Below are 25,560 nucleotides of genomic sequence, written 5' to 3'. Positions count from 1 at the left end.
TAATACCTATGGGCTTTGATTATTCCCTTTACCAGCTTCCTTCATTAAGATGAATGAAAACAGACAATGCTACACTTCCAGATGACTTACCCTTTTGAACATCAAACAGAGACTTCGCTATATACAGAACTTTTTCGTATATAAAGCTGTTCCAAGAATATTACCATTTTTATCCTTTTAATAGACTCTCTAATAAGCTGACATTATAATACCCATTTGTGAGATTGAGAAATGGAGCATCAAGATAGCTAAGGCATTTGCCCAAGGTCACCTAGCTAGGAAGGGACAAAAGCAAAACTTCAACTTAAATGGTTTGATTAAGTCCAGCTCACATGGAAGGCAGCATAAGAGTTTCCAAAATGATCTGTTTGCATATACAGCATGGCTCTAAATATCAAACCCATGATCTACTCTGCCATCTGCTTTATTAAAACTTGGCTTCCACATTTTAATTGGTTCATTTCCTCTCACCAAATCTGCACACAGTACAGAATATTAACCTAGAGAGACAGTAAACAAATCAATCTAATGACGGCAAGCAAATGCTGGCATTATGCCTTCTCTGAAAAATTACTTTTCAGTTCCAAAATTGTGCATTAGTCATTTGGCCAACAATTATTTGTGATATATAGAGGGCCCTTAGAGATCATCTAACACAGCTTCCTAATTTTTGCAACAACGACAACCCAAAAAAAAGTAGGAAGGACTCTCAGAAGGTGACCAGGCCAGTAAGCGGGCAACGCCGGACCTAGAACCCGGGCCAAGCTGGTTATCAGCCCAGTGCTCTTTCCAACTGACCTCAAGAAACTAAAGAACATGACAATTTCCCACAGCCTGCTGTCTAGAACATGATATTACGGTTATCAACCTTCAGGTTCTAGCTAGGAATTTGGTCTCAGAAATAATAATATTTTTCAATTGTACAGCAAATTTCCATTTACAGAATGTCCTCACATGTACTTGATCCTCAAGATCAAAATGTTCCTAGCTTATCATTATATTATATATATTATATATGTATATTATTATATAATGAAGAGTACGCCAAGATTTGAGTGCTTTGCCAAAGGTCTTCTAATGGCAAGTATGCTCGCTACTCTTTCTAATTTTTTTATGCTTCCTTTTCTGTAAACCAATAACAGGACTATCAGGGAAGATTGTATACCCAAATAAGTAACCTGACTTGCCCAGCAACCTAAATTCATGTTTAAGTTTGACATTATTTTCATTAAAAAATCCATAATTATTAAAGAAAGTATTTAAACAGATAAAAATAAAATGCTCTTTAAAAAACAAAGTTATTCCCAGCACTGAAAAACAACTTTATTCCCAGCTTTTAACATCTTGTTAAATTTCCATTCGATCTCTCGCACAGCATATTTTTAACATACTTGCAATTACACATTATCTTTTTTCACTAAAAGTTATATTCATTTCCTATGTCATTACAAATCTTTTATAGACAGTTTTTGATAACCAAGATTCTACCATGTTCTTTTTTTATTTAAGACTGTTTTTTTGTCTTTTTTTCTGTGTTCACTTACTTTGTTTCTTAAATTCCACATACGAGTGAAATCATATGGTATTTGCCTTTCTCTGACTTTCTTATTTATACTTAGCATTATACATTCTAGATCCGTCTACATTGTCGCAATGGCAAGATTTCATTCTGTTTTATGGCTGAGTAATATTCCATTGTGTGTGTGTGTGTGTGTGTGTGTGTGTGTGTGTGTGTGTGTGTGTGTGTATCTCACATCTTCTTTATCCATTCATCTACTGAAGGACACTTGGGCTGTCTCCATAATTTGGCCATTGTAAATAATGCTGCAATAAACATAAGGATGCTTATATCTTTTTGAATTAGTGTTTTCACATTCTTTGGGTAAATACCCAGTTGTGGAATTCTACTTTTAATCTTTTGAGGAACCTTCATACCGTTTTCCACAGTGGCTGTACCAGTTTGCATTCCCACCAATAATGCACAAGGGCTCCTTTATCTCCACGTCCCCGCCAACACTCATTTCTTGTGTTTTTGATTTTAGCTATTCTGACAGACATGAGGTGATACCTCGTGGTGGCTTTGGTTTGCATTTCCTTGATGATAACTGACATTGAACATCTTTTCATGTGTCTGTTGGCCATCTGTAGGTCTTCTTCGGAGAAATGTCTGTTCATATCTTCTGCCCATTTTTAATTGGATTGTTGTTTTTGGTGTTGAGTTGTATATAAATTCTTCATATATTTTGGACACTAGCCCCTTATGGGAGATGTTATTTGCAAATATATTCTCCCATTCAATGGGTTGTCTTTTTGGTTTGTTGATTGTTTCCTTTGCTGTGCAGAAGTTTTTATTTTGATGTGGTCCCAATAGTTTATTTTTGCTTTTGTTTCCCTTGCCTTAGGAGACATAGCTAGAAAAATATTGCTATAGCCAATGTCAGAGAAATTCCTGCCTGTGCTCTCCTATAGAATTTTATTTCTATCACATTCTTAAGAAATTATTTGTTCAAGAGATTGTGGCTATGCTTTTTTTTAAAGCATCTCAGGGGCACCTGGGTGGCTCAGTTGGTTAAGAGTCTGCCTTCGACTCAGGTCATGATCTCAAGGTCCTCGAATTGAGCCCCCGTCATCGCATCATTGCTGTGGGCAGGCTCCCTGCTGCGTGGGGAGTCTGCTTCTCCCTCTCCCTCTGCCCCTCCCCTTGCTCATGCTAATGAGCGTGCTCTCTCTCTCTCTTTCGCTCTCTCTCTCATGTGCATGCACATGCTCTCTCTCTCTCAAATAAATTTTAAAAATCTTTAAAAAATTTTTTTAAATTATCTCAGAGATAGATCCTAAAGTGTGTGATATCCAGGAGATTAAATAATCCACTCAAGGGAGTGAATGGAAATATAAATGAAAGAAAGGTAGCCAGGTGTTGATAACTGGTGAAGCTAAGTAATGGGTACATGGGGGTTCATTGTACTCTTCTAGCTGCTTTAATAATTTTGACATTATCCACAATAACAAGGTTTTTAAAAAAAGAAAAACCTCTCCTCATGTGACTGGGAAAATGTGGTAGATTTAGATTGTTGTTTCCGATTCTTTCCTCACTCCCTCTGCCATGTAACCTTGCAGTGGCAGAGTAAAGGCTGCTTCCGCTGACACTGGGCATGTGACTCTCCCTGACCAATGGAATACTAATGGGCATGATGGCACACAGGTTTCAGACATGCTTGGTTAGTTTAACTAATCCCCTCAGCTTCCTGTATCACAATGAGGAAGGCATGCCACCGGAAGCAGCTGACCCGTCAATCCCGAAACAAGACCTGTGCAGCAGACCTCAACATAATCTAAAGCCTGGATCCAAGTGTAGCCAGCCTGTAACGGGAATCAGAGCTGCCCCAGCTGATATAAAATCACCTGTATAAAAAAGTAAAATATAAGAAAATCACTTTTTTTATTATGTTCAATTAGCCAGTATATAGCATATCATTAGTTTTTGATGTCATGTTCAACGATTCATTAGTTGCGTGTGACACCCGGTGCTCATCACCACGTGTGCCCCCCCTCCTTAATACCCATCACATGGTTACCCCATCCCCCCCCAGCCACCAAGAAATTAATTAAAGAAATACTTACAAGTCACTAGGTTTGGGATTTTTTTTGTTGTATGACATTTTTGCTGATTAATACAGAAAGTCAAATCATTACCCAAAACTGAACATTTTAGGTATTTCCAGTTTTACAATAATACATATAATAAACATTATTTTTTTCCATAAAGCTTCTCCACTTCTTCTGGTCATTAAATTCAGGTACAATGTTATTGTGCTGTTTAAAGAGGTAGGCTGAACAGTTTTATTGCTGGATACTTTCCTAAAAAGGAAAATTATGAAAAGAATTAAAACAAACTCATTCTTCATTTCTTGATTTCAGAAAGATTGTAAGTATAGTTTTTGTTTTCTTTCTTGACATTCAAAAAGATTCTTTCCTGGGTGGCGCAGTCGTTAAGCGGCTACCTTCGGCTCAGGGCGTGATCCCGGCGTTCTGGGATCGAGCCCCACATCAGGCTCCTCCGCTGGGAGCCTGCTTCTTCCTCTCCCACTCCCCCTGCCTGTGTTCCCTCTCTCACTGGCTGTCTCTCTCTGTCAAATAAATAAGTAAAATCTTTTTAAAAAATAATTTAAAAAAAAAAGATTCTTTCCTATTCTTTGTAGGGCTTGGTAAAACTAGTTCTTCTGTTATCTTTCTCAGGTTCTTTTCTTTCTGCCCCAAAGACCAAAGACCAAAATAGTACAGAAGGACCATCCAGTGTTGAGGTGGTGGGCTCCACTGCAAATACAAAGAATTTTTAGTCTGATTTTCTAGAGATTGATCTCTCTTTATGTATATATCCTGTATGTTCAGTTTACAAAAAATTGTAAATGAACCACTGAATCCCATCTGTAGATCCATTATTCACCTGGAAAACTCAGGAATAGGTGGCCAACTACTAAATGAGCCAAAAGGCATTACAGTATCTATGAACAATGGAATCCAGTGTCCCATGTTGCAACAACTTGTGAATAATTACTGGAGGAAAAATTCTGGGGCTTCTACTGAGTCATCATTCGGATGAGAATTCTCATTGTTCTGATGAAAATTCCAACTATGTTTTGTTATCGTATCCAAAACAAGGAGGGAGTAAAAGTAGGGAGAGAGGGAGGAGAAGAAAGAGAATAGAGGAAGAGGGAGGGAAAACCAATAAAGAGAAGGAGTTCTTGTTGTCCCTGGAGGTCAGGAAAATCACATTTTTTTTTCAAGAGCTAATATAGGAGCTGCTAGAGAAGGAGAAGAAAAAAGAATAAGGAGGGAGGATGAGGGGGTGGACGGGAAGGAAATGAAGAAAAAGAAGGGGAAGTGGGAGAAGTAGCTGTTTCTGGAGGTTGGAGTTAGGGTTAGGGGCCAAGGGGTGGGTGTGTGTGTGTGTGTGTGTGTGTATGCGTGTTTAATATCTAACACATAACTGCTAGACAAAAAGGCTAAGTCACAGAGGATCCTAGCTAGCTTCTCAATTATTCCAATTAATGATATGCACTTAAAACCCAGTTGGTTCCTTTGCAATGCTATTTTACAACAGTGACCCTCATAGTGCAGGTCCCAGGACCGGGAGCTTCTGCATCACCTGTGAACCTGTTACAAATGCAAATGCTCAGGCCCCGCCCCAGATCTACTTAATCACTAGTAGGAGAAGGTGGGGTCCAGGGATCTGAGTTTTAACAAGCCTTCCATGTGATTCTGATACATAATACAGCTTAAGATCCACTACATCAAAAACTAAGGATGTACCGTATGGTGACTAACGTAACATAATAAAAAATTATTATTTTAAAAAAAAAAGATCCACTGCTCTAGAAGGTAGTCCAGTTGGGAAGGGATCAACATTTGATTGCAATCCCCAAATCTTTACCATCTGTTCCCCATCCTCATTCTCTTCCTGAGACCAGAGCTGGCAGGGTTACTATCAACACTAGCCTCGGTAATTTCTCTGGTTATTAGATTCAAAGTGTTGGAAATTCTTTGACCACCACCACCCCCTCCCTTCTACGCTGTGACTTCAATGTCAGTTGCATTTTAAAGCCTTTAATGTGACATTCACATATGTTCTACACCTGTTCTACCCAGTGGCCAGTCTGGCACCTGGAAGGTGGTTTATCTCTTAGTTCCATCTAAGCCCTCAAAGTCTCTAGCGTGCTGTTTGGAATCCTTTCCACCCATTTGTGACTCATGGCTGAGCCCAGGAATTCATAAACAACTTTATCAGGTCACTTTCCAGAGCTCCTCCCTCGGTAAAATCTCCCTGGTACTTTCCAGTTCCCTGGGTTCTCCTGCTTGGTCAGAAGGCTGAGGCTTTATTTACCTACTCTGAAGGGAGTTTCCCTTGACTGCACCCAGGTCTGAGTCCAAATAGCAGGAAGACGGGAGAGAAAAAAAAAAAATCCACTTGGGTTCACCTTAACTTCCAGAGACAAGTTCTTTGATTGAAGAGAAAGGTACCTTTCCCCCTGAGTTTAAGGTGCATGTGGGTCCCACTGCTGCCATTGTCACCAGCAGGAGATCCCTTTCTCACTCTTCCAGTCTGAACTAGATGGTTCCTCTTGGAGCCCTGTCTATCCAAGCCAATGTCCGCTTCTGGGTTTCAGGCTGCCCTGAGTCCAGGCCAGGGGACACAGGAGAGGGAACAAAAAGGGGCAAACCAACCACCAGTTCAGCTGTCCTCCAAATCTGGCCTTCTTTCCCAAACTACCTGTTACTATTTGCTTATCCTCAAATAGCTGCTCCTTGCTTTCTGTCCAAGTTTTTTAGCTGCATTCAGTGGGAGGGACAGGGTGGATGATACCTACTTCATTTTTTTTTTAAGATTTTATTTATTTATTTGACAGAGATAGAGACAGCCAGTGAGAGAGGGAACACAAGCAGGGGGAGTGGGAGAGGAAGAAGCAGGCTCATAGCGGAGGGGCCTGATGTGGGGCTCGATCCCAGAACGCCGGGATCACGCCCTGAGCCGAAGGCAGGCGCTTAACCGCTGTGCCACCCAGGCGCCCCGATACCTACTTCATTTTACCTCAAACCAGAAACAATGAAGGTATTTCTTTTTTTATAGAACGAAAAGCTATCTCTCTATAATTTCTTCTTGCTGGGTTTTGTTTTACATTCTCGGATTTCATAAAATAGAGCTTATTTTTTTTGTCCCTCTGAAGGTCCCTACATCTTCAAGTTTCCTGTTCTTAAAGCTAAAATGGAAAGGATAGAGGTCTTATAATTTATGTTGCTTATTTTATGGTACGTTAACTCAAACCACAGGTTGAGTTGGTAGATACACTTGTGAAATATCCAAGTTCAGTTGCTTTTTTTAATCTCCATTTAAAGGTGAGACGCAGACATTACACAAAGTTTCTTTTCCAGCATGAGATATATCAGGATTGGTGGGACTCTCATATTTGGAGATCATCTTAGTCACCCCCCCTTAAAAATGCTTCTTATTTTGGCTTAGAGATGAGCCCCATGATCACCCTTTATGGTCTCATTCGTCCTCCACCTAAGTTCTGCAACAGCGCTGGTCCCTGGTTCCTGGTCTCCTAGAGAAGAACATAGTTTGCATTCTTTATGGCTTTTGGCAATTCTATATTAACCTAAACTTTTCTGTCCTACTGAAAGCTTCAACGGCTCTGGGCTCCGGGAAGTCCAATTCTTAACCCTGATTTGTTCAACTTGCCTAAAACATATTTACTATCTGATTTTTAAGTTGTTCCAATTGTTACTACAATGTGACACGTTCATCTTTGGCTCTTCTACAGCATCTATACCTAGTGTCCTGAGCTTTTCCTATTGTCTCTTAGGCTCTCATTAAATGATGCCATTTTCCCGTGAAGTTTCTTTTAAAATCTCTTTTCTCGAGGTATCTGGGTGGCTCAGGCTTAACCGACTGCCTTTGACTTGGGTCATGATCCAGGGGTCCTGGGATGGAGCCCCCAAATCATTGGGCTCCCTGCTCAGCGGGGAGCAGGCTTCTCCCTCTCCCACTGTCCCCACTCATGCTCTCTCTCTCACTCTCTCTCTCTCTCTGATAAATAAATAAAATCTTAAAAAAAAAAAAAGATAAAATCTCCTGTCTCACCAAGAGCAGTCCGCATTCTGTTCTGAAGTTCTGCACCTTTGGGGGACAGTTCCTGTGGGTTCCTGTTTATTGTCTCCTCCTCTCAGGTCAGTTGCACACTTTAAATACTAGTACATCTTCTGGCACAAAGAGGACACTCAAAATAAATATTTGTTGAACAAAAATCTACTGTGAGTCCCATGAATGAGCACAGCTTTCCAGTCTAAAGTAGTTCTTCTCATATCACCAAGTCTTCTTGGATGTCTCATCATTTATGTGGCCAAGAAGATTGATTTGAGTTAACAAATATCTACTGAGTAACTACATGTGTAGAATTTTTAAAAAATAAATTCACTATTGTTTTTGCCCTTAATCAGATATGTAGTCTAACAATTTTTAAGTACACAATTACCTGTAAGATAATAAAAACAAGGTTTATGTAAAGAACTACAAAAGTTTAAAAATCCTATTCCTAAATACACTATTAGGATAGACTTTATGGAGAAAATACCTCTTTAAGTAAGAATTTTAGGATAGGTTGGAGTTTGATGGCAAGTGACCCTGGGATATGTCTAGTATAATGGCATGAGATGAGCAAAAGCAGGTAGGTGGGAAAGTATAGAACCTATTTAGGAAATTGCCTGATTAAAATACAGAGTAAAATTGAGATTCTGCTGAAAATCCAATGGAATTTAAGAAGAAAAAAATTTATAGAGAAGGTCTTGAATGGTAGGTAGGATTTGGCTTTTAAACAGTAATGTAACAGTGGGCCACAGAGCAGAAAAATAACACGAACAATTTTAATATATAATAAATCACAATATGGAGAGATTTCATATTTGGACAATTCAGAGATATTATTATGTGAGGACCTACAATATAATAGATACTGTGCTGTATGCACTAAGTGGACCATTAGTTGTTCTTTTTTTTTGTCTGCCAAAAAGAGCTTAATCCAGATACAAATAATTTGAGTGGATGAGACATACGACAGTGTTACAAATTTGTATGGAATACATAATAGATTGAAACATAAGATCCTCTAAAACATTCTAGACCATTCTATTGTGAACAAAGTAGCAAAATTCACCTTTGATGCCAGTGAACTTTTATATCATCCAAGAGATATACAATGATTTTTCAATCCCAACAAAACGCTAGAACAAATTTAAGACATATTTACCAAATAAATTTGGAGCCATTGTCAAATATATAATAGAAAAATTGAGTTTGCTGTCATGCCTCTAAAAACACAGTATACAATGCTCTTCAGAAAATTGCTGACAATATAAACAAGGATATAGTTTCTAGAATGCAAGCCAAAGACATACTTTAGAAAATATCTACTTTTAAATTCACTTTTCCAAGTTATAATTTGGCATAATATTTTATGTAAATTAATATTTTAAGCAATATAATGCAGGCACCAAAATTCATTGTACTTGATGCCCTTGGAAGCAATGAAAGAGACCAATAAATTGTTTCAAAAAAAAAAAAAAAGTAACCACAATATATATTGATTCCAAGTAAATTTTTCAGAATCTCTGAACATGATGGCAACTTCTCCAACCCAGAAAATTAAAAGGAAAAAACAAAAAACAAAAAAACCAGGAGCAACATGCATTTCAACTATGAATTGTGAATCTTACAATCAGCTCATCAATTTCAAAGCAATTTATTGTTTTTCTCTATTAAAAACAACAATATTACCTTTCAAAGAAAGGTTTATACTCCTAAGAGAATTTTGTGGTCTTTTCCGTATCTGACTGGACATGTGTAATTTAAAGAATTATGAAGAAAGTGAGCTACTGTAGTCATATGTCAAACTTTATCTTGAAACTGAGTGAGCACAATAAGGAATGTGTCATTGATATGAACTCAGTGTATCGCAGAATTGAAAATCTTAAATAGTTTTCTAAGCTCTAGTATGAGATTCCTGTTTTAATAGTGCAATATATTTACAGGAATAATTTACTAGGCACATTTTCAAATACTATCTAGGTCTCAGGATTTTTTAACTCTCATTTTTAAATTTGCCAATATCAGTTCTAGTGGAGAACATAGCTTCCAAAATACAATATTTATTAAAAACTTAAGGTCTACAATGGCATAAGAAAGATGACTGTCGAACCTAGTGATGGCTTCTATAAACCAGAGATACTAGAACTGGTAAGCATTGAAATACTCAGAAAAAGTTTGTTTCCATGGAAGCAAGAGGTATAAATATTTTGTAAGAAATTACTAAGACAAATTCCATATGATTTCACTTATACGTAGAATCTAAAACAAGACAAAGGAACGAACAAACAACAACAAAAGAGAAACAGACTCATAAATACAGAGAATAAACTGGTGGTGGCCAGAGGAGAGTGGAGGTAGGGGGATGAACAAAACAGGTCAAGGGGACTAAGAGGTACATACTTCCAGTTATAAAATAAATAAGTCACAGGGATAAAAAGTACACCATAGGAAATACAGTCAATAATATTGCAATAACTTTGTATGGTGACAGGTGGTGACTACACTTTTCGTGATGAACATTTTATAAGATATACAACTATTGAATCATTATGTTGTACACCTGAAACTAATACATGTCAACTGCACTTCAATTAAAAACAAAAATTAAATAAAAATTAAAAAGATTATTATATCCAGTACTATTTATTGTAGTTAAAAATTCAATTTTTCAGGGCGCCTGGGTAGCGCAGTCGTTAAGCGTCCGCCTTCGGCTCAGGGCGTGATCCCGGCATTCTGGGATCGAGCCCCATATCAGGCTCCTCCGCTGGGAGCCTGCTTCTTCCTCTCCCACTCCCCCTGCTTGTGTTCCCTCTCTCGCTGGCTGTCTCTATGTCAAATAAATAAATAAAATCTTTTTAAAAAATTCAATTTTTCTATTATTTAAGTTCAGTAATTTGATCTGTATACTTTATACACGCTGTGTTCTAATTGTGAATGAAAAACAAATAATGCGCTGAGCTTAACGTTTTAACTTGAAAAAGAAGCACTTTCTTCTACCTAAAAGAAGCTTTATAAGCCAAGTGACCATGAAAATGATCCTCTTCTAAAGGTTAATTGATCAAGAGAAATATAGACTCAAAAAGACAACGGGTGGAAAGAGAAAAGGTTACTAGAAAGTTTTAATAAAATTAAACCAAAAAGCTTAATTAATAGCAAGTAGTAACAATTATTATAGCCACAATAATACAGACTAAAGCCACCTTACTATAATAAACGAAAAAGGACTGTAGGTTATGAAATCTAAATTTCAGCCCTGGCTCGAGTACTATCCATTACGTAGCCTGGGTGAGCTTCTATCAACCAATCTGTAAAATGGGAATGATCATTTCAACCTAACAAGATAGTGTGAGAATAAAAGAGTAATGCAAAAGCACTTAGAAAACATTACATATTATAATATGTGCACATTTTACACATATTTTACATTATTTTTAAATGAATATGTTTCTAAATCCATAAAAATTTGTTCATCTCTTTTTTTCCAATGCCCCCTTCCCTTTTTTTTTTTTATCTGAACTCAAGTTAGTTAATATATAGTGTATTATAAGTTTCAGGGGTACACCCTTCTTTAATAAAGAACATTTTTAAGTCTCTTAAAAATAAGATATTCCCCTATGGTGGTAGTGATGCCAAACCAATTTCTGAGAGAAGAAATAATAATGATTCAAGAAGCTTAAAGACATAACTTAAAGATATGTCTATACAACTTCAGAATATATGAACAGCAATGAAATATGCTGTTAATCCAAAATTTTGCCTTCATCTTACAAAATATCAAGGGGCTTGCTTCAAGATAATCAAGTGTTCCAGAGATAAAAAGTGCAGCAAAGGGAACATAGTCAATAATACCATAATAATGTTGCGTGGCAACAAATGGTGGCTACGCTTAGGGCAGCGAGCACTGAGTATGTATAGATTGTTGAATCAATATGTCGTACACCTGAAACTAATATCCCATTGCTAATTATGCTTCAATACAAAATAATAATAATCAGATGTCTGATTCAATTTCTCAACCCTTTACTAGGTGATTAGGTATATTATTTATTATCTTTTTTCTTTATGAAAATGACACCAGTGATCTTATTCCAGAAGAAAGACTATTCTGGTGGTTGTTTTTGGCTTAATGACACTATCATGGAAAATAACACCCCAGAACTATTTTTAAAACCATTGAGAAAGGAGATGACTTGATCAAGGCAAATGACCAATGAAATGTAAGTCGATTCTTTAAAAACTAAACAATGGATGATAAAGGTTGTTTGTTTTCCTTGCTTTGAATTTCTACGGGCTATAAACCACTGTTGGAGATGAAACTTGACTGGTGGATTGTGAAACTCTCCTAAGACACCAGGCTCCGAGGGATAAATGCCTCACTTGAACCAAGACACAGCAAGATGCAAGATTGCTGAAGAGACACTGTGCTTGACAGAAATCACTGAAGGTAAGTGTGGCTTCTGGGAGGGAGGAGCCATGACAAGGTCTGTGCCACGACGCGGCACTTGTGTGTGGACAGGGATCTGGGGACACCCGAGGGAGGCTGGTCCCAAAGGTCCCTGCAGAAGTTGTAAAGGCTTGAGGATTGAGGGAAATCTTTAGAAATAACACTTGGATTTAAAGATAGTAACTCCTTCCAGAGGAAGGTAAGTTCTCAGCCAATTCCAGCATCTCTCCCAGCTGCTTTGTAGGGCATCAGACTCCTCACCTATGTGCGTAAGAGCCAACTCTGAAGATTATAGCAAAGGAGATATACCACCAGAGTTCTTGATAATAAGAGGATTCTAATTATCCCTTAGAATAATAAATATTCTGTCTCTGTCTTTGGCTTTTGTAACATCTGTAAAAGTCTGGAAGACTGGCTGCACCAGGAAAATTTTAATCGATGTTTTGACTTTCTTTCCAGGTAATCAGTGACTTACAGACCTGCCATTTATCATGGGTTCTTGTTCTCATGATTTAGTCCAAGCAAAGGCAGATGAAGGGGATCAAAACAGTTTTATTGTGCATTGAACAATTTCCAGTTTGGGTTCAGAGCAGAAAGACATCTGACAACTCAAAAGAAACAGACCTGAGAAGCTATGCATCTAGTCACAAGAATGGCAATGACCATTTCGTGAGTAAATAGGCTAACGCCTTAACATCCCATTATTTAACACAAATCTGTGTGGTCCTAAGGAATCATGTAGAAATTCTTTTGGCTCCAGCTCCAAGATTCATAATATTCTGGATAACTTCCCTCCTATTTTTCATCTCTCATGAGGATTGCAATAAGGCCCTACATTGAACTGTTCCTTACAAGAACATCAAACTATTCCAGACAATGCTATATGTTCTCCCTTTCCCTCGTATAGACAAGTAAGAAATCCTTCATTCATGCATGCATGCATTCAGTCTTATATTGCCTCCTGTATTCTGGTACAACGATAGGTGCTGGGTGTACAATGGTATGCATGAGATATGAGAGCCATGAGCCCCTCCTTCTTAGAGAATGCAAAGTAAGACAAAATATAATGTAAACAGGCTAAATCATCAATTACAGTAATTAAAATTCATAAAGGTCAAGATACACTGGAAAATTCAGACGGAATTGGAAATACCTTTATAGTCACCGGATTCCCTCATGGGACTCGATTGTCCTGGTTCAAATGGAGTAATAACAATGCCACACCAACATACTTATACTTTGTCCTGTGGAGGTAAATCGGATGCAGGAAGACATGTAATTGTACATAGAGAACTAAAAGCAGGAAAACATGATCACCAAAGATTTTGTATATTAGTGTATCAGAATAAGAACACGGTGTCTATGGCAAGACTCACACAGGCCATTAGTACAGCCTTTCAAAAATCAATTACGGCAGTGGCTAGCCTGGAATGACAATACCACCAGACACTGTACAAATCACTTTATACTCATTCTCTCATTTAATCTTTACAACAACTTTATGGGATAGATGTTGATACTATTTGCATTTTGAAGACGAAGAAAGTGAAGTGCACAGAGAGAAACTTTTCAAGGTCACCCAGATGGTAAATAGCAGAGACAGATGATGGTCCCAGGGCTTCTCAACTCCGGTACTTCAAATTCTTAACTCTGCTAGGCTTTACTGCCAATTCTGCAGACCAATCAGTATGACTGTGTTTTTAGGAACCAGAGATTGATGCTTTGGGCTCCTGTAAGCACAGCTTTAATTCTGAGATAATCTGACCTCCTTAGAGGCTAAGCCAAGTCTCATCAAGCTTTATTTGAATTAGTAGTATTTTTAGAGTAGCCCCAATAATATAAACCTTGTAGATTCATGGAATTAGCTAGAAGTTCTGAACAGAATTCTCTTTTATCTTTTCCTCTAGCATCGCTAAGGTCATTCTATATATGTAAGAGCCTTACCCCGAGAAAAGGCATTTGCTGGTTTGTTCTGAGCTCACTGGGATTGTCAGTGACAAGATCACAGCTGGTTCATGGTCCTGCAACAAGAATCGAGGTAAGATTTATGTAATCATTGATAAGTACAAGGAGATCTAAATGCTAGCCTCTCTTCTACCTCTAAATCACTGAAGGATAATGGGTCAGTTAATTACCCTCTCTGTGCCTCAGCCTCAAGATGGAGGTCTTAATAGCTACCTTCCTATCTGCTGAACATTTTAAGGCAATTAAATGAGATAGTGAAACATAAATACATTTAAAAAGCATAGAGTGGTCTATAACAAATTGTCCCTAAGTTGCTATAAGACATCTAGTTGTTCTTCAAGGTTTCTATCCAGATTATGTCACTTTTCCCTCCCATATGCACAGTGCTCAAAAACATTCCCCCTTGCAGGGTGCCTGGGTGGCTCAGTCAGTTAAGAGTCTGATTCTTGATCTCAGCTCAGGTCTTAATCTCAGGGTTGTGAGTTCAACCCCTGTGTTAGGCTCCATGCTGGGCATAGAGCCTACTTAAAAACATTTTTTTAAATAAAATAAAACAATAAAATGTTTCCCCTTTCCAGGGCCTCAAAGAGAAGTTGAGTTGATTCTGGCAAATCAAATCAGGTAAGGTGCTATTGACAGATAAAATGACAGATAAAATAACTGACCCTCTTCATTTACACTCTCACCCCCATGCGTCTTAGCTCACATGTTCATTTTAGCTGGATAAATTTTTCATTTTACCAGGAAAAAAAAAATTTATGAATGAGAGTCTTTACAAGACCCTTCAACTCCTATCCCTTTGGTAAATGTCTAGCCTTATTCCTGGTAGGATGAGCCCGACCCAGACCCAAGCAGTAATGAACAAAACCATGGGAGTTTGGATGACCTCCTATGGGATAACTATTGGGTAGAGGGTGTATTTATGGGTGTGACAGTAACTACAAAACGACTGAAACAAGGCCCTGGCTGTCTCAAATGCTCTAGTCTCCTTTTGAAAGTCTATTCTAGCCCAATCTACTCCCAATGGTCTAGAGGAAAATCTACATTTGGTGCTTGGTCCCTTTCAGTGGTGAGGCGCAGAGTAGGGCAATGCCCAGACCAGAAATGCACATCAGTCTAATCTTCAAACAAATTCAGGGAGATGGAGAGAGACGATTACTTCCCTCATACAGGAAAACACGTCTGAGATTTGAGCACTAAATCATTTGAAGTCAAACTCATAAGTACTAATAAGATGGGCAAATTTTCAGTGACAATGTTTTCTAAACACAAAGGAGCTAAGCTGTACCCAGCTTGTAAGAGGAATGTTTTCCTTCATTGAATCCTTAAGTCACACTTTACAAGACTATGTGCTCTGCCTAAATGCAAATCTACCCAGGCTGTGAAAAACTTATTCATTTATTTATCCATTCAACAAACATTTACTGGTCACCATACTAGGCAGTAGAGGGGGAGGAATAAGATACAGTTCTTATCCTGCAAAAGATCATATACTTATGATAAATAAGACATACATAAAACAAATTATCACAAAAAATAGAATAAAAGAAAAAAAATCGTTTGTTTTAGAAAGGTGTACGAGATATCATACTTGATACTTTCTCCGCCATATGCAAGAATGTGGGCATTGTCCAATTGTCATGGGGGAAGAATTTTTATAAACTTCCCAAAGCTAGATGTCTATATTGATGCTGTTTCTAAAACTGCTGTACTTCTCTTGACTCTTTGTTAAAAACACAGAGAAAGTTTGGAAAAGGTATGGGGTGCCTACAATTAAGGGCCAATATACTAGAAGGCTCAGAGTTTTTTCTGCAATCACAAACCAGTAATGGAGCCATCATGCTCAATGCTCCTGCATTGGCCCAAGCTGACCTCTTTTCCTGTCTAGGAAGATTACCCTTCAAAGAACAATGGAGCATCCTTTATATGGGATAATATGATCCCAATGTATATTATAGGACTTGCACTCAAGATCATATTGAGAGCCAGTCTATTATTGCTAGGCAATATGTATTTTTAGAGGTTCAGGGGTTATTAGTTCAACTGGCTGTTGAAAAACAAAAGTGAAGTCAAAGTCCTGAGCTCAATTGCCACATGGGGCAAATCAACTTGGCTCTTACTCAAAGTGACAGGCTTTATAGTTAACTTGAGCCAACTCTCTTAAAAATGTGAGCTGGCAAACACAAGCAAGAACAGAGAGTGATCTGCCCGCTATAAACTCATCTTCAAGATTATTAAAGCTAGGGGTGCTAACACAGTATCATCACCTTCATCCCAAAGCTCAAAGCACTTTCTTTCCTAACATAATTTTTCTTTTGTCCTAGAAAACTTGATGTGCCACTTTTATGGGGGATGAAAACCAAACCGTAGACATCCAGTTCCACTTTCATCCATTTTCACCCATCCTGGAGATACAAATACTTATTTTTGTGGCTTTCCTGCTAATGTATATTGGCAGTCTCATTGGGAATGCCACAATCTTCCTCACTGTCTGGGCAGAGCGATCACTCCACACTCCCATGTATTTCTTTCTGGCCAATCTGGCAGTCCTGGAGATCTTTTACTCTTCCACTGTTGCCCCTCTTGCTTTGGTCAACCTCCTGACCATGGGGAGAATACCCATCTCTTTCACAGGCTGTGGCACACAGATGTTCTTCTTTGTCTTTCTGGGCAGTGCTGACTGTATCCTCTTGGGGATCATGGCTTATGATCGGTTTGTAGCTATTCGGGATCCCCTGCGTTACACCCTCATCATGAGATGGCAGCTGTGTGCCCAGCTGGCTATGGGAGCCCTGGTCCTTGGTTTCATTCTAGCCTTACAACTAACAGCTCTGATTTTCCACCTGCCATTTTGCGGCCACAACAGAATCACTCACTTCTACTGTGATGTGCTCCCCATCTTGCGGTTGGCCTGTGGAGATACTCGAATGCAAGAAGCCGTGATCTTCATTGTCAGTGTCATCACCCTTACCATTCCCTTTTCCCTGATCTCCATCTCATACATCTTCATCGTGGCCGCCATTTTGAAGATCCGCTCTGCAGAGGGGCGGCACAAGGCCTTCTCCACCTGCTCTTCTCATCTGACCGTGGTTCTCCTCCAGTATGGCTGCTGCAGCCTTATCTATTTATGCCCCAGCTCTAGCTACGACCCAGAAATGGGTCGTGTGGTGTCTGTTGTTTACACTTTTGTCACCCCTGTCTTAAACCCCTTGATTTACAGTATGAGGAACAAGGAGCTGAAAGATACACTAAAGAAGGTCATGAAAAGACATTTGCTGCACTAGGAAATGTGGGAGTTTCTGGACTCATGTAAATGGCACGAAATAATTCTTTGGAAAATGATAAACTCAGGCGAATTGACTCACTACTTCTTCAGGCCCCAGTTAATTTCTAGCTCCCAACTATAGAGCAAGCTCCTGAAAGTTAGATATTAACATTTAAAATAAGAGAGAGTAAATTCTTGATGGGCAGGTATTCTGTTTGTTTTGTTCACTGATACATCCCCAATGCCTAAAACAGCTAAAGCAGATAATCAATACCTGTTTATTGAATTGATGAATTCCTTCAAGTGATGTCAAAGGACATTCTTATTTATTTGTTATCTCCCCACAAGGCTATATACTGAGATTTGCTGTTAGCATTCCACAAATACTCATAGAATAACTACAAGAGGTTCCTTCTAAGAGCACTAATAATTCTTCAAGTTTCCACTCATAAAGCCTTATTTTTCTCCTTTCTATTGACTGAGTCTTGGGAAATGTTTATTCTGAGACCCATTACTGTTGAAAAGTTATAAAAAATTATATCTGGAATGTAATAAATATCTGGAATGTATTGTTATTTTGAAAGTGTAATTGGCGATGCTTCAAAATTATAAACAATATCTTCACCCCATTCAGAATGGGAAGTTTCAAGAAGGGTCCAGGTTATTTGGCAGAACTGGTATGAGAACTTCTTTTTTCTGCTCTTGCCAATCTGTCTTGCTATGGTTCTACTTTTAAAATAACATTTTTGGGGGCGCCTGGGTGGCTTGGTTGGTTAAGCAACTGCCTTTGGCTCAGATCGTGATTCCGGAGTTTAGGAACGAGTCCCACGTTGGGCTCCCTGCTCAGCGGAGAGTCTGCTTCTCCCTCTGACCCTCCCCTCTCTCGTGCTCACTCTCTCTCTCAAATAAATAAAATCTTTAAAATAAAATTAAAATAACATTTCCCCATTTTTAAATATAATACACATTGATTTTATAAAAATTGGGGAACATAAAAGTAGACAGAAAAAAGTTAAAAATCATTTCTAACCCCACCAATTAAAATAAGCCTTAGATAATATTTGGGTATTTTAACATAATGCGTATTATATTTTGAGCTTTGGTACCCTGCTGCATTCTCTAACTTGTAACATAAATATCTACCTTGCTGAGTAGCCTTCTAAAATAATGGTTGTCATAACATTTCCATTTATCCTTATTGGCATTTAAATGGCTACCAATCTTTCACTGTTACAAGTATCACTGTGATAAACATCTTTAAAAATGATTCATTGTGTGTTAACTCTAATTACTTCCCAAGGGTTAAAATATTTTAAACCCCTGTTTACACAAACATTGCCAAATTGCATTCCTGGAGACTACAAATTCATACTCTCACAACTATTTACAGAAGTATTTGCCTTATAATTTCATGGTCAACACTGGGCTGGCTTCCTTCCTTTCCTCCTTCTTTCCATTCTTCCCTCCTTCACTCTCTCCCTTCTCCCTTCTCTTTCTTCCTTTTTTTCCTTTCTTTAGTTCTTCCTTTCTTATTTGTCAATTTGATGGTTTTACAATGGCAACTAGTAATCTTGTTTACATTTATTACTTAATTTGACCTTTTTATATATTTTATAGCTATTTAAAAATCTTTGTGGGTTTTTCTAAGATGCTTAAAGAATTTTAAGATCTATTTTTAAGTCTGTACTTTGTCAATACTTTCCCTATGTGTGGAAAATATTTTGAAAGCTTATTTTACGCATATATTACATTATATACACTATTCATATGTATACTATACGTGTGTGTATGTTATAGAATTCAGTATTCAAATTTTTGCTTTGTGATTTTTCCATTTTTATAGTAAATAAATTCTGAAACATTTATCCTGAAATCATACAAATATTCATCCATATTTTGTTCTTGTTGCTTTATGTTTAAAATTTCACATGGAACTTATTTATCATTCTGGAATTTATTGTGTTGTATGCTGTGCTATAACGCTTTATTTTTTACCTCAAAATAACCAATTGCTTCAGTATAATTTCCAAATCATGCTTCCTTTATCCATTGAATTATCATCTTTATCACATAGTAAATACACATTTCTGTCAAGTTCTATTTCTTGGGCACTTACTCTGTTCCGTAAGTCAGTCCATATATTCCTGCACCAACATCACCTTATTTGTACCACTGGTGTTTTATGATCATCATAATATTACAATCTCTTTCTCTTTCCAGAAATTGTCCAGTTAAAAGGACTAGAGTTTGCCTTCAAACAGGTTGTGGTGATTTCAAAAAATCCTTTGATATTCCTCCCTTTACAAGATCGAGCCTAATTCCCCTCCCTTTGAGCGTGGGCTATACTTGGTTAATTTATTTCTAGCGAATGGAATGTGGCAGAAGTGATACCTATGACTTCTCAGACTGGGTCACAGAAGATACTGTGGCCGCAGCCTCTCCCTGATTACTCTGGAAGAAGTTGCCATGTTCTTGAGAATAGCCAAAAAGCTCCATGGAGAGGTCCATGTGGAGAGAAACTGAGGCCTCTTGCCAACAGCCACGTGAGTGAACCAACTTAGGCACAGACCCGCCTTCAGATGACTGGACCCCTGGCTGACGTTTTGACTGCGCTTCCTGAAACACTATGAGCCAGAATCACCCTGCTAAGCTGCTCCTCCTAGAATCCTGACCCTCCAAAGGTTTGTAAGATAAAATGTGATTTTAGTGTTCAGCTGCTATGTTTTGGAGTAATTTTTTGTGCAGCAATAGATACGGAATGAAGGCAGCAATGGCTGACAAGCTGCATTTTAGGGGGATTTTGCATGCACGTGCCTACATTCCACCATGGAAATCAGGGTATATCCTTACCAAAGATTGTATAAGCTCCAAAACTGCAAAAATTCCCCAGGTGTCCTTTAATTCTGTCTCATCGTCACACACCATCATATAAACCCAGGTAGTGGTGGTGGTGATGGTGACTTTTTAAGGACAGAAGAATACTTCCCTTGATTTGACTTTTGTTTGAAGAGATTTCTTGGCCTCTTTTATCCAAAAAGCCTTGTCTCCCAGTCCTTAGCCCCAATTTTCCAAAATGACCACAGTGACATATCCCTTCCTACATGCTGTCCTTCCATTGTGACACAGACACTCTTTCCATTTCAGGTGGGGTCCACCTTTCTTGCCCTTGAATCTAGATGACATAGCAGAAGTGATGCTATGTCACTTTCAAGACTAGGTCATGACAGGGGATATGCTTCCAACTGGCCCTTATGGAGGGACACTTATTCTTGGAACCCAGCCACCATGCTGTGAAAAAAGTAAGAAACTACATAGAAAGTCCACATGTAAGTGCTGAAAACCCCACTGAGGTCTCAGCTGACAGACCAACTGCCAGGTAGTGAGTGAAACTTCAGATGGTTCCAGCAACCAACCACTGAGTCATTCCCAGCTTCAAGCAGTACCACGTGATGCCACCTGGAGCAGAGATGAGCTGTTCCCATTGTGTCCTGGCCAAACTGCGGATTCATTAGCAAAATACATCATTATTGTTTTAACCACTAAATTCGGATGGTCTGTTATGTGTATCGAATAACTACAACATCCCAAGTTAACCATCAAAGTCCAAAATGTCAGGTGTTTTACATTATAAGTATCCTATCTCACTAATAGGGAAAAAAAAAAAAAAAGAATACCAGAATGCAAGCATCTCTTCAATCATAATTGTCCTGACTTAAGTGTTAGCTAATAGGTGAGGGAAGCAAGTGTGCCTGAATTCTTAAAGATCATTGTATTTTACATCAGGCTTCAATGTAATTAATAGAATGCCTCAAGACTGGTTAATGGTGTTCATGGAATTTTGACTAATTTTCATACTTTGTTGAACAAGCCTCTTTCTTTTGCAAGGTTTGCCCAAAGGAAGAGATACAGCCAAGGTCCCTCCAGTGTAGCAGCCTCAGCGAACAGCCTGAATCACTCTCTTTCCCCAACTGTCTCAGGAAAAGGCCAGAAACTAGAAGCTTACCTATCTTTGTCGCACTTAGACATGGGGAAATACTGAAGTCCAGCTAATGCCAGAAACAGATTACCAGTGAGCCCAAGGCACAGGGAATGCCAAGGTGTTGGATGGGGAGTTAGGCTTTTTAAGCTTTCATAGGCTTTCCTCCCTTACTCCCTACCCTTCTTCTTAGCCCTCTTCTACCCTGCCATTTCCTTAGCACCAGCTGTAGCCAGTAAAATGGGCAAGGAAATGGTCTGAAAGGGATGCTGCCACCTGACCCTGTTCTGGTGACTCTACAGGAACTGTAAGAAACCAAGGCAAAGAGATACTTAAAGGTACTTGAAGACCTGGGCCTTCAAGGTATAGCATGTGAAGACCTCTCCTACGAACCAGGAGGTAGAATCCATTTTTTTACCTTGCCAATTCTTCTCTACATATTGGTTTACGACTGAAAGAACTCAGAAACGTTCAAACGATTTCTACTAAGTGCTGAAGTAAATGATGTGATAAGAATAAAATGCTGAATGCGAAATACAGGGTTTCTGCCTTCCGTCACGTAATCTCACTGAGAAGGGCCCAGAAGGAGGGAATCATCATCCTTTCCTGGGCTGTGTAGATAAATGACAAGGGGAAGAGTTCCCTGTGCCCCCATCCCGGCCCTGCAAGGCTCAAAGAACCCGAAGGAAATAATGGAAGCAACTGCGCCACAGTTCAGTACCAGAAAAACGTGTGAGGAAGCTGGCTTGCTGCTTTATCTTCCAAAGCCACGACCTACCCTGGAACACTACCATCGCTCCCCACCTCTCCGTGGCAGCCAATCAACACTACTACTAATACAAGACGGATGTTCCCCCAGTGCATTAGTGTCAAGGCCTGGTCAGCACTAAGCCGCGCCCCCGAGAGCCAGGGCGGGGGGGGGGGGGGGGGGGGGGGGGGGGCCAGCATGTTCTCACTCACTCTTGATTTTCCTTTTAATGATCCTTCATGATTTCACCTAGTGAAACCTTCTATTTTTCACCTTTAAGTAGTATAATGAGAAAACGTTTTATACTACCCAAAAACCATTTTATGTTTATAAAGATTTTTTTATTTGAGCCAGCGCAGGAGCATGCGGGGGGGGGGGGGGGCGGAGGGTGGCAGGAGAAGCAAAGGGAGGAGAGAGAGAATCTCAAGCAGACTCCCCACTGAGCACAGAGCCCAAAGCAGAGCTTGATCTCAAGACCCTGAGATGATGACCTGAGCTGAAATCAAGAGTTAGCCGCTAAACCAACTGCGTGACCCAGGTGCCCCACCAAAAATCATTTTAAATAACCCCAGTGGTTCACACACACCACAGGTGGTAAACTGTAAAGGGATTTTGCCCATGTGATTAAGGATCTTGAGATGGGGAGATTATCCTGGGTTATCCAGATGCCCCCAGTGTTACCACGATCTTTGTAAAAGGGAAGCAGGAGGGTGGGAGAGAAAAATGTGACAACAGAAGGAGAGGATGAGAGGAAGAGTTTGAAAGATTCTTGGCTGCTGGCTTTGAAAATGGGAGGACGGGGCTACAAGCCAAGGAATGCATGCAACCTCTAGAAGCTAAGAAGGAAACAGATTGTCTGCTAGGACCTCCAGGAGGAACACAGTACTGCAACTTTGCTGACAACATGAAAAATGACCCTCTGGGCAGCCCATCACTCTTCTCCTTCTCTGTAACACTCTGCCTTCACGTTTAATGTCTTAAAGCGATGGTTCTCAAAGTACAACCAGCGGCATCGGCATCACCTGGAACTTGTTATAAATGCAATTAATTCTCAGGCCCTACTTCAGACCTACTGAATCAGAAACTCTGGGGAAGAGGCCCAGCAGTGTTTTAACAAGCTCTCCCGATGAGGCAGAGAACCACTGATTTAGAGTAGCACGTTACTTAATAAAAATTAAAGCCATCTAAAATAGTCTCACAAGAAAATGGATTGTTTTACCTCAATTTTTTTAAAAGAATGTATAGAGCCTATAAATACCACGAGGGATTATTTGCAGCTTTTGGAGAAAGGACAGACATTGCTAAAGAAAACTCAGTGGCTTTGTCTAACTGATGTCCTCTCTCATCTGTCAAAGCCTCTTCTACCTACCTGGCATGCAAGAGAGATTTTTCTTTCACCCACTCAAGGGACACTCTCCAGAGGCATCAGACCTTATTTCTAAAGAATCACTTAGGAAAAGAACTTGGACCCTCCCCATCTTAATAAAGGATCTATTACCCAACTTTAAAAAAAAAGCATTATTCTCTTAAAGGAACTCTCATTAATCTCCCCCACGAACAGGTGTTACATGAGAAAAAAGGATAATTTTGTTAATCCTCTCTATGATACCTTGACTTGTTTCTTTAATTACTGTTTATTATTTCTTTCTTCCCCAAGTTTACCCACTTCATTTATATTCAGACTTCCCTACTTTCCTTTATAAACTGCTTTAGCTATAGCCTGAAAGTCTTGATACGTTTTATCATTCAGTTCTAAATATTTTCTGCTTGCTCTTATATTTCCTTAAGTGGTCCATGAATTAGAGATGTAGGTTTCTTTTTAACAACTGATTTCTAACATAGTGATGAGAAAACATGATTTTATCAAGGATCAGCAAACATTTTCCACAAAGAGCCAGTTAGTAAATATTTTAGGCGTTGCTGGCCAAATGGCCTGCACTCTAAGTACTCATCTCGTCCTTCGTTGCCCTAAAGCAACCAAGGATAATATATAAATAAATGAATGACTGTATTCCAACAAAACTTTACTTAAAAAGGCAGGCAACTGGCCTGATTCAGCCAAGAGTCATAGTTTCCAACCCCTGGTCTATATAGTACCAATTCCTTGGTCATTGTTAAGACTTGCTGTTACCTAATACTGTTTTGTAATGTTCAGTGCATGCCTGAAACCCAACTATCATCTTATCCTCTGCCTGCTACTCTTTAAGGTTCAGGCCTGGCCCACGTAAGCACTTGGTTCTGTTAAATTGTCACAGTGCTTCAGATATTAGGTTTTTGGAATCAGAGAGGTCCAGCTGCCAGCTTTGCCACTTGCCATTGGGTGGTTCGGGGCAAATTACTTAACATCTCTAATCCTCTGGTTCCTCACTTACAAAATAGAGAAAAAACAGTACCTACCTCGTGGGGTTGGCATAAGGAAGGATTTAATGAGATAGTCCATATACAGCACCTAGCAGAGTGCCAGGCAGACTTCAATCTGTATTAATAACATTAACATCATCATGCCATTGAACAACTACTCTGTGAGGCAAGTATCATTAAACCCATTTTACGAAGAAATTAAGGCTCAGAGATGTTTAGGTAACTTGCCCAAAATCTGATGGCCAGTGACAAAGCATGCATTCCCACCCAGAACTTCTATTTCCAAATATCCAAAGTGTCCAGACTCAGGCTCTGATTAGCATGTGAGGAATTTACTGTATGCCATTCCTACGCCAGGTTGCATTTTCAGACACGCGGAGAAACGAGTTGCGAAATGCACAGGAATTAATTCTTCGCGGTTGAAGTTTAGTCCTTACGGGGAAAAGAGAAAGTTCCATGAGCTCAACGGGCCGAAAGGGCCTGGGCGGTGCCAACACAGGTGGAGAACCAGACTCCTGGAACCAGGGTTCGGAAGCTTACAACTTGGACAAATTCTTTCCTGGGCTCGGTCCGCTCAGGAGATGGTGTCCCCCAGCGGCGTAGCCGGGGTGGCGCTCCGCGGCCTCGATGACCTTCCTGCCTGCCCTCGGCCGCGCTGCCCTTTCTGGCTCCCCCGCGCCACGTGCCCGGAGCGCCTGGCGCCTAAAAATATCACCCTGGTTGAACCTCCCGGAACATGCCTCCGCTTTTTAAAAACCGGGCGCCGTCATCACCTCGAGACATAAATCACAGCCCAGACTTGCTGTGGATTCAGCGGCTGACGTGCCGCTCAAAGTGGTGACGAATTCAGCCCCTTTCGATGACCTGGGCCTGTCGGGTTTTTCCCCCTCCACTCCGCGCACAGGGTAGATCGCGAGGACCGCCGAGCCCCCCGAAGACCGTGCTGGTCGTTGGAAAAACAGCCCAGGAACCTCCATTCCTCCCAGCCCAAGCTCAGCCAGGGACTCTCCAAAGCCATATCCTGTGACAATCACAGGGGCTTTCTCCGCCCCGTCGGTGACGGAAAACTCGTGACTCGGACCTGAGCGCGGGGCGGGCACAGAGAAGCCGGGGGCGGAGCTGCGAGTCTGGCTAGCGAGGAAGCCCCCGACGGGCGGCGCGT

General features: G+C 39.8%; 1 protein-coding gene and 1 long non-coding RNA gene across 4 annotated transcripts; one reads left to right on the top strand and one right to left on the bottom strand.

Moving 5' to 3' along the window:
* Positions 1-1,298: 1,298 nt before the first annotated feature.
* On the bottom strand, positions 1,299-25,473 carry LOC123785083 (uncharacterized). Of its 3 annotated transcripts, none has more exons than XR_006777593.2 (5): positions 24,435-25,473; positions 14,028-14,104; positions 13,237-13,327; positions 3,622-3,858; positions 1,299-3,402 (listed from the first exon to the last, which is right to left on the bottom strand). It is a non-coding gene; the product is annotated as an uncharacterized LOC123785083 (long non-coding RNA). The 3 variants fall into 3 exon arrangements; XR_015721437.1 differs by having other exon boundaries at positions 24,836-25,471; XR_006777594.2 differs by having other exon boundaries at positions 25,172-25,471.
* Positions 16,308-17,424, top strand: LOC123785082 (olfactory receptor 10V1-like). Its single transcript, XM_045786754.2, has one exon. The coding sequence runs from the start codon at positions 16,394-16,396 to the stop codon at positions 17,330-17,332; it is 939 nt and encodes a 312-aa protein (XP_045642710.2). The 5' UTR covers positions 16,308-16,393; the 3' UTR covers positions 17,333-17,424.
* Positions 25,474-25,560: the final 87 nt, after the last annotated feature.

The sequence above is a fragment of the Ursus americanus genome, chromosome 24, assembly GCF_024610735.1.
Source record: "Ursus americanus isolate L20-20 chromosome 24, mUrsAme1.1.p, whole genome shotgun sequence".
Taxonomy (NCBI): Eukaryota; Metazoa; Chordata; class Mammalia; order Carnivora; family Ursidae; genus Ursus; species Ursus americanus.
The sequence above is the reverse complement of the archived record's forward strand: the minus strand, read 5'-3'. Positions and strand labels throughout refer to the sequence as shown.

What these genes read in the sequence shown, in the direction of transcription:
- LOC123785082 (XM_045786754.2), top strand. Translation starts at nt 16,394, where the DNA reads ATGGGGGATGAAAACCAAACCGTAGACATCCAGTTCCACTTTCATCCA.